Genomic DNA, 8,553 nt, shown 5'->3' on the forward strand with positions numbered 1-8,553 from the left:
GGGCCCATTTGCGCGGAGAGGCGGATGATCGGGTCATGTTGGCTATGTCATGCCGATGGGGCCGAGGCCAGTGGGGTTTGTGGAGAGGGACGGGGCTGGGGGGGGGGGGGGGGGGGGGTGGGGTGGGGGGATGATGGCTGATGGCGGGCTTTTGGGCCTTTATTACTCTGTGTGCGGTGATGTGGTTTGATCGGTGCCTTTGTGATCGTGGTGCTTGTGTGCCTGTATATGTGTGTGTGGGGCGTTGGGCTTGCTACAGAGATCATCTTTGCACCATGCGTGAATTGGACTGCTATCAGTGTGGTGATGTGGGTTTGATCGGTGTGATGAGGGGCATTTCCCTGGGATCGTGGTGTGTGTGTGTGTGCTTGTGTGTGTGCTTGTGTGTGTGCTTGTGTGTGTGTGTGTGTGTGTGTGTGTGTGTGTGTGTGTGTGTGTGTGTGTGTGTGCGTATGCATGTGTGTGTGCGTATGCATGTGCGCGACCTGGCGACCGTCGTTTGCTGACGAATGCGGCAGCTACTCAGTCGGCGACTTGGGAGATGAGCAGTCAGACCGAGCAACAGGAGGAGGTTGAGCATCTGACTCTGGTACTTGTTGCGTGGATTAGCGAGTGTTGGTCATGTCTGCAGACGAGGATGTTGCTGTTCGCGTATGTTGGGCCAGTGGGTGAGCACGGTGGGGGTAGTGGTGGTATGCAGAGCCCCATGTTGGTCGCTGGGTTTGGTGGAGGTGGTTGTCAAGTGGTCTCATCATGGTGGGCGTGGAAACGATGGATGTGGGCGGTGGGCGTACGATTGGACTGTGCGGTGGCGGGTGATGGTGGGCATACGATTGGACTGTGCCGTGGCGGGTGATGGTGGGCGTACGATTGGACTGTGCGGTGGCGGGTGATGGTGGGCGTACGATTGGACTGTGCGGTGGCGGGTGATGGTGGGCATACGATTGGACTGTGCGGTGGCGGGTGATGGTGGGGTGGCGGGTGATGGTGGGCGTACGATTGGACTGTGCGGTGGCGGACACGGCTACCGCTGCAATCGTACAGTACGAGTTTGCGGTCCAGATGACGTGTGGTGCATGTGTCCAAGCTGTGACAAAGGCGCTGGAGAAGGTGGACGGCATCCAGGAGTCCGAGATCGATCTTGAGGGCCAGGGTGTGACCGTTGTGGCCACTGCTCGCCTGCTCGACCTCCTTGCCGCGCTCGAGTCAACCGGTATGAAGACTGTGGTGCTGGGCATGGGCGGGACCAAGGGCAATCTCGGCGCCGCGGTCGCCATTCTCAAGTCAGACGACCCGAACGTTCACGGCGTGGTCCGGTTTATTCAGCTCGCTGAGAAGGCATGCCTCATCGATGCCACCGTGGCTGGCCTCACCCCGGGCAAGCACGGCTTCCACATCCACGAGTTTGGCGACTGGTCCAACGGCTGCATCAACACCGGCGGGCACTACAACCCGGGCGGGAACGACCACGGCGGGCCCGATGATGACAACCGCCACGCAGGTGACCTCGGAAACATTGAAGCCGGCGCCGATGGCGTCGCCGTCTTCCGCACCGTTGACAGAGTCCTCAATGTGTGGGACATCATCGGCCGTGGTATCGTGGTCCACGCCGGCGAGGACGACCTCGGCCGCGGCGGCGTGCCCGAGTCCAAGACCACTGGCAACGCCGGCGGCCGCGTCGCGTGCGGCACCATCGCTCGCTCTGCCGGCGTATTCGAGAACACAAAGCGCATCTGCAAGTGCAACGGGACCACCATCTGGGAGGAGGATGACCTGCGCTTTGCCTGACCATGCACGAGCCGATGTGCTGCTGTGTCTGTTTGTTTGCAGAGGCGTAAAGAACGGCTACTCGTATCCTGGGTTCGGCGCCGTGAACACGTAGCCTGCGGCAGACGGCTTGTCGCCGACCTCCTGCCCAGCCGCCACCACATACACCGTCTCCTGCACAACATCGATGTCAACCCAGCCAAAGGCAACCGGGAGCTGCGACGTCGCTTGCAGCGGGCTCGTCACATTGATGGCGTCAAAGACAACCAGCGAAGAATCGCTCGTCCCGGAGCCTGGCGCCACGCCCGTCGCCAGCACCGCCCAATTGAGTTCAAACGCAACGCGCGGCTCCGCAGCGGACGTCGAGTCGGCGCTCGGTGCCTGTGCCCACGTCAGGAACTGCTTGCCTGACAGCATCGAGTAGACGTCAAAGTGCAGCGCAATAACGTCACCGCTGGACGCGGTCCCACTCCATGCAAGGCCAATGAGGCAGCCGTCCGGTCCGGCCACGCTCCAGGCAGCCATCGCACCGCCGTTGACCGACATCGCCGCGTCGGCCAGCGACCACGTCACGCCTGCCGTGGCCGGCGCGCTCCACTGCTGCACCACCGCGTAGCTGGTGCCGTTCCACTTGCGCAGCACGGCGGTCGCATCACCGCTGATGAGAAAGATGCCCATCGGGCAAAGCCGCGCAAAGTTGGAGCCATCGGTAGTGAGAATCGGCGGGACAACAAGCGTCCCGTTGCGGGCGACGATCCGGATGGCGGTCGGCGTGGCCACCGAGCACCGCGCGCCGTCGCGTGAGCACGACACCGAGTTGATCTCGCCTGCGCCCGGGTAGCTGCTACTCCACAGCACCTTTCCGGTTTGCCCTCCCAGTGCCACTGCCGTTGGCGTTCCGTCGGCCGACCAGTAAGCCGCCACCACCGTCGAGCCGTCGTCCGAGAACGCCAACAGCGGATCCGCCGCATCGCCGAGCACACATCCCTTGATCTCGTACTTCCACATCGGCTTGTCGCCCTGTCCAAAGCCGCGGAAGGTACAAGTCTTGGCCCCGCCATCACGCAATCCCTCGATCGTCACCGTCACCACCTTGCCCACCGGCGCCGCGTCATATCGCGCAGCCATGGCAAGCATCAGCGTGGGCGTGCCTGACTCGAGCCATGTCGACTCGTGAGCCCAATTAATCGATCCCGAAGTAGGAGTCATCTCGTACTCCACATTGATCAAAAGTCGCTCTGCCGGACCTAGACCGGAAAAACCCACCCATGGCCCTTCCCGCTCGCAGCACGCGAGGTCAGCGTCGCGCCCGTCACCGTGTCGCCCGCCTCCACGAGAGCCACCACAGGTGTCATTGCTGCATGGGCCACACCGGTGAGGTAAGCACATGCAAGGAGAGCAAGCAGCATACAAGTAGAAGGATACATGGTGCAGGTGGTGGGAGGGGTGTGGAGTGGTGGGCCATGGTGGGTGTGGGCTGCGGCCGCCTCTACCTGCATCCATCTGCACTAGCTGCTGATCATGTCATCGCCCGCATCGGTTGCTGGTACTTGGGATCGGCTGCTGTCGCTTGCAGCACCATGCGCCTGCTACCGTTGCCCGCATCGGCCGCCTTCTACCTGCATCCATCCGCACCAGCTGCTGATCATGTCATCGCCCGCATCGGTTGCTGGTACTTGGGATCGGCTGCTGTCGCTTGCAGCACCATGCGCCTGCTACCGTTGCCCGCATCGGCCGCCTTCTACCTGCATCCATCCGCACCAGCTGCTGATCATGTCATCGCCCGCATCGGTTGCTGGTACTTGGGATCGGCTGCTGTCGCTTGCAGCACCATGCGCCTGCTACCGTTGCCCGCATCGGCCGCCTTCTACCTGCATCCATCCGCACCAGCTGCTGATCATGTCATCGCCCGCATCGGTTGCTGGTACTTTGGATCGGCTGCTGTCGCTTGCAGCACCATGCGCCTGCTACCGTTGCCCGCATCGGCCGCCTTCTACCTGCATCCATCCGCACCAGCTGCTGATCATGTCATCGCCCGCATCGGTTGCTGGTACTTGGGATCGGCTGCTGTCGCTTGCAGCACCATGCGCCTGCTACCGTTGCCCGCATCGGCCGCCTTCTACCTGCATCCATCTGCATCAGTTGCAGATCATGCCATCACCCGCGTCGCCTCTGTCCGTCAGCTGTCCACATCAGCTACACAACTTCTGTCGCTCGTATTGACCGTCATCAGCATCAGCCACATCGCCCGCCTCCAGAGGGGTGCCCCCCCCTCCTCTCCCCGTTGGCGCACCTGTCGGTCATGGCGCACGGTTGCCGCCCGTTGGCTGGCAGAAGAGGACAACGTGGAGGAGACCACCCCACCACCCAACCACAAGCCATACACCTAGAGGTTGTTTGTGGAGGAGAATGGACGCACTTGACGCGCTGCTCGAAGCGTATGACATCCCTACCGAGGCCACCACTGACGACGAGCTCGCTGCTGTTGCTGCCGCCAACTCGGAGATGGATTTGACTCGCTTTGCTTCCGTCAGCTCGGCCAAGATCAGCTACGCGACCGAGTACGGCCAGAGTATCACCAAGCTAGTGGTGGTGGACACCGCGCTGACCGATGCCGATCTGGCCCCACTCATCGACCTGCTGCCGGCGCTCAAAGAAGTCGATCTGAGTCAATCGGCGAAGCTGACTGATGTGACCCTCATTGCTCTCGCGCAGACCTCGCCAGGCATCACCAAGCTCACCCTCAACGCTTGCACAGGCTTCACTGACGCCGGCATCATGGTCGCGGCGCTGACTCTCAACTCGCTCACGGATCTGTCGCTCACAGCCTGCACCAAGCTCACCGATCAGGCCCTGGAGGCGCTCTCGCAGGCTCCGTGCATCGCGTCGCTTACCTCGCTCTCGCTTGCGTACTCAACAAGCTACACCTCCGACACCCTTGAGGCGCTGCTGAGCGAGACTGCAGCACTTGAATCGCTCAATCTGGCGCTCGTCGCCTGTGTCCGCAACGAATCGCTCAAGGTGGTGGCCGACCGTGCGCCTCGGCTCCGCGACCTCAACATCGCTTCATGCCTCTTGATTGACGACGACGGCATTGCCGAGCTCTGCGGCGGCGACGACGATGACGCTGAGGGCATAGGGCCGACGCTGACGACTCTCAACTGTGCCTCACTCCCGCTCGTCACCGACTTTGGCCTCTCGCTCCTCGCCGACTACTTTCCCGCCCTCCGCGACCTCAATCTCCAGCTCTGCGAGGGCATCACCCAGCTTGGGGCCGAGAACCTCTACAACTCGGCGCCGCACATCGCCAAGCTCACGTTCTGAGCCAAGTTGCACCCGTCGCCACACAGGCCGAGCAGCGCGCCATCTCTAGCCGTCAGCCATCGTGGTCACTCGTCTCTCACGAGTAACACACCCTTCATCCACATCCCTACAGATATCATGCTGTGCATGGCCGTGGCCATGGCCATCATCACTCCCAATTTGGCTATCACATCGGCCGACGAGTGAGCGAGTGACCAGCCGGGGGCGTCAGTCCCGAGTCGGCGACCACCTGTCCCTTCCCGCCCGCCAGCAGCCAGCCACCGTCAGACGACACGGCGTTCATGGGCGAAGCTACGGAGAACCTGTGGGAGAAAATCCTTGCCGAGTACGCACATGTGTGCATGGGTATAATGATGAGGAAATGTGGTGTGTAGTATGACTCACAACTTGTTCTGTCTTTCTATATGGGTGTGCGGGTGCGGGGGGCGGGGGGGGCGACGGTCGGGCACCCGTGGCGGTGGTGGTGGGACGGCGGGCGCGGGGCGGGTGGGCGACGACAGCGCACGGAGTGTGGACGGTGGCAGCGGTGGAGGAAATGGTGCGACAGAGGATGGTGAGAGTGGACGGAGTCTGATTGTGCTGGGCAATGAGCTGTGTGGCAAGACGAGTTTGATTGCTCGGCTGAAGGCGGTCGACTTTGACCTGCTCCCCAACTGTCTCGCCCTCGACTACACGTACATGGACATGGTGACCGAGGATGAGGACGAGTACGTCCCGCTGGGCAAGGTCAATGTGTGGCAGTTGTCGGGCAACCCGCACTTTGGCGCACTCCTCGACGTGGCTCTCAAGGCCGCCGGCTCGCTCGAGTCGACTGCGTTTTTCGTCTGCCTTGCCATGGACACGCCGTGGACCATGGCCGCGGCGCTCGACCGCTGGCTCGGCCTGGTGGCCAAGGTCGTCGAGCGGGCCGAAGAGGCTGAGCTCAACGCCGAGGGCGCAGTCCGTGCTGCGGTCGAGGCGCGGCATGCCGAGCGGCGGCGCGCGATGGAGGAGTCGTGGCGCCGGTACACCGACGGCGGCGAGGGCACGAGCGGCGACGGCGGCGACGGCGGCGCAAGCAGCGCAAGTGGGCCTGGCGAGGGCGACGGCGGCGAGGGTGGCGTGGGCGAGGAAGTGCTCATGCCGCTGACCGAGGGCGCGCTGGAGATCAACCTTGGGGTGCGGATTGTGATTGTGGTGTGCAAGGCCGACATGGTCAACGAGCTGCAGTCTGCGTACGCGTACAAAGATGCACACTTTGACTACATCCAGCAGACGCTGCGCAAGCGGGCGCTCGCGCACGGAGCAGCACTCTTCTACACTTCGGCGGCGCAGGAGGGCAACACCAAGGAGCTGATGGCGTATCTGGAGCACAGCTTTTACGGCCTGCCGTTTAAGGCGGCGGCGCAGGTGGTGGAGAAGGAGTCGGTGCTGGTGCCGGCTGGCTGGGACTCGCTGACCAAGATCGATGTGCTCTCTGAGTCTTCGCGAGTCCTCACCCGCAATAAGGTCGACGACGACGGCGCCGAGCCGCCGTTCGAGTCGGTCATCAAGGAGCCGTTTGCCGTGCTGGCGCCGGTGGGCGGCGCCGTCGACGCGGCCGACGCCGTCGAGGCCGAGGACGACCAGGCCTTCCTGCAACGCTTCCGCGAGTTTATCGATTCCGACCCGTCGGGCGACGCCGACGCACAGCCGATTGCCAAGGGCATCAACGACTTGCTGGCGGCCGGCAAGAAGAAGACGCCGGTGGCGGCGCTGGCGGCCGAGCCCGGACCCGGGCGCCGGCCCTCGCTCGAAAACATTCTCGCAGGCGCCAAAGCGGCCAAGGCCGACACGCCGTCCGGCGGCGACACCGGCAGCGCTGGTTCCGAGGACGTGCTCAACTCGTTCTTCCACTCGCTGCTCAACAAGGGCGGCGCCGCGTCCGCCGACCAGCGCTCCGACGTCAAGAAGGCGCTCTCCAAAGAGTAGCCGGGTGGGCGAGTCTATGTCGAGGACAGCAGTAAAGTGATGATGCTTGTCAGCAAGCAGCTACTCATACTCGTCTACTCATACTCGTCGTCGTCGTCGGCCACAAACTCGTACTCGTACGAGTCGTCGAGACCCGACGCATCCTGAGGCACACCGGTGACAAGCTCGCGGCGGCGGCGGGCTTGGGCGTCTGCAACTGCGCGAGCTTCATCGTCCATCAAGTAGTAGAACAGCCCATGTCCCCGCTTGTAGTCGAGAGCCAGACCGACGGCAACAATGGCAGCGATGACCGCGGCGAGCTTCTTGCCCTTCAGATCATAATCGCCGACAAGATCAAACTTGATGAACTTGACCAGAGCCGAGTCCTCCTTGTTGTACGGGATGTACCACTCCGGCTGCTTGGACGTCACCTCTTTGCTCCTGAGATTGACGTAGATGAATTCGCCTGTCGACTTGTCCACCCTTTGCTGCCACTCTTCCACCTGCTTGTTGGCTGCTGCTCCTCCGCTCGCCGCCTGCCCGCCGCCACCCGCCGCCGGCCCACCACCACCAGCTTCACCCGTCCTACCAGCCCCAGCCCCCGCACCAGAGCTCGAGGACCACCGTCCGCACACCATAGCAAGCCGACTCGCACCATTCATTCCGCCCATGGCTGCACGAGCCACGCCACCCACACTCCGAAGCATGGCTGGAGTCGAGTGCCCGCGCCGCGCCGGCTTGCCTTCGCTCTCGTGTCGCGTTCCGCCCTCTGATTCACTCGGTCGTGCCGCACCCCGCGGGCGGGCTGATCTCGACTAGTGCAGCACTCTGTGACCATTGGATCTTGTATCTGCTTGGATTGAGGAGTAGCGGATGGTACACTGGACAGGCTTGGCTCGCCTTTCGCCTGGTTCCGGTTCTAACTCCGGTCCGTGACGAGCTCATACTGCACTGCGCGGCGTGTTGCCGGCGGACTGTACTGGGCCAGCGTGGCGATCGGATGCAGATGCTGTTGCATCAAGAGGTACGCGATGAGTAGTGTTAGCGAGGTAGAGGGAGGCTTAGCAGAGAGATCATCTCGCACGCGCTGCGCGACAGCTGGAATCAAGTATCACATCAGATACAGAAGTGTTGATGGCGATGATGGCGCTGATGGCGATGGTGGCGATAGTTGCCTTGGGAAGGACATGGTGATCAGAGCGCTGACCGTTTGATCGGGCGAGGCGAGGCACCCCCAATTAACCGAGTCGCCAGCATAGCTGGTCGAGCTACCAGTACATCTGGCCGACCTACCACCAGCACAGCTGGCCGACCTACCACCAGCACAGCTGGCCGAGCCACTGACAGCCGGAGCCAGAGCCCAGCGACCACTGCACTCTGACTGGACGGAACAGCTGGGAGTATGTCATATGGTATGTCCAACACGTGGTGTACATGAGGTGTACATGTGACAGTGTGTGTGTGTGTGTGTGTGTGTGTGTATGTGTGTGTGTGTGTGTGTAGCTGGTGTCTTCACGCTGTGTCACGGAGGTG

General features: G+C 62.5%; 5 protein-coding genes across 5 annotated transcripts; 3 read left to right on the forward strand and 2 right to left on the reverse strand.

Moving 5' to 3' along the window:
- Nucleotides 1-592: 592 nt before the first annotated feature.
- AMSG_04097 (uncharacterized protein) lies at nt 593-1,859 on the forward strand. The gene is made up of 2 exons (XM_013903891.1): nt 593-651; nt 1,045-1,859. The coding sequence occupies exons 1-2, from the start codon at nt 622-624 to the stop codon at nt 1,786-1,788; spliced, it is 774 nt and encodes a 257-aa protein (XP_013759345.1). The 5' UTR covers nt 593-621; the 3' UTR covers nt 1,789-1,859.
- Nucleotides 1,846-3,122, reverse strand: AMSG_04098 (uncharacterized protein; the record flags this gene model as incomplete). Its single annotated transcript, XM_013903892.1, has 2 exons — nt 1,846-3,014; nt 3,059-3,122. The coding sequence occupies 2 exons, from the start codon at nt 3,120-3,122 to the stop codon at nt 1,846-1,848; spliced, it is 1,233 nt and encodes a 410-aa protein (XP_013759346.1).
- A 1,052-nt stretch (nt 3,123-4,174) lies between these two features.
- AMSG_04099 (uncharacterized protein) lies at nt 4,175-5,194 on the forward strand (the record flags this gene model as incomplete). Its single annotated transcript, XM_013903893.1, has 1 exon — nt 4,175-5,194. A coding segment is annotated over one exon (917 nt), but the record flags the coding sequence as incomplete, so codon positions are not given.
- Nucleotides 5,195-5,336: 142 nt separating this feature from the next.
- On the forward strand, nt 5,337-7,108 carry AMSG_04100 (cytoplasmic dynein 1 light intermediate chain 1). The gene is made up of 2 exons (XM_013903894.1): nt 5,337-5,416; nt 5,592-7,108. The coding sequence occupies exons 1-2, from the start codon at nt 5,373-5,375 to the stop codon at nt 7,039-7,041; spliced, it is 1,494 nt and encodes a 497-aa protein (XP_013759348.1). The 5' UTR covers nt 5,337-5,372; the 3' UTR covers nt 7,042-7,108.
- On the reverse strand, nt 6,703-7,732 carry AMSG_04101 (uncharacterized protein). The gene has a single exon (XM_013903895.1). The coding sequence runs from the start codon at nt 7,725-7,727 to the stop codon at nt 7,116-7,118; it is 612 nt and encodes a 203-aa protein (XP_013759349.1). The 5' UTR covers nt 7,728-7,732; the 3' UTR covers nt 6,703-7,115.
- Nucleotides 7,733-8,553: the final 821 nt, after the last annotated feature.

This window comes from Thecamonas trahens (genome assembly GCF_000142905.1).
Source record: "Thecamonas trahens ATCC 50062 unplaced genomic scaffold supercont1.16, whole genome shotgun sequence".
NCBI classification, from domain to species: Eukaryota; order Apusomonadida; family Apusomonadidae; genus Thecamonas; species Thecamonas trahens.

What these genes read in the sequence shown, in the direction of transcription:
- AMSG_04097 (XM_013903891.1), top strand. Translation starts at nt 622, where the DNA reads ATGTCTGCAGACGAGGATGTTGCTGTTCGC. An exon ending in ACGAGGATGTTGCTGTTCGC is followed by an intron (nt 652 to 1,044) that starts GTATGTTGGGCC and finishes GCAATCGTACAG; the next exon opens with TACGAGTTTGCGGTCCAGAT.
- AMSG_04100 (XM_013903894.1), top strand. Translation starts at nt 5,373, where the DNA reads ATGGGCGAAGCTACGGAGAACCTGTGGGAGAAAATCCTTGCCGA. An exon ending in TGGGAGAAAATCCTTGCCGA is followed by an intron (nt 5,417 to 5,591) that starts GTACGCACATGT and finishes GGGCGACGACAG; the next exon opens with CGCACGGAGTGTGGACGGTG.
- AMSG_04101 (XM_013903895.1), bottom strand. Translation starts at nt 7,727, where the DNA reads ATGCTTCGGAGTGTGGGTGGCGTGGCTCGTGCAGCCATGGGCGGAATG.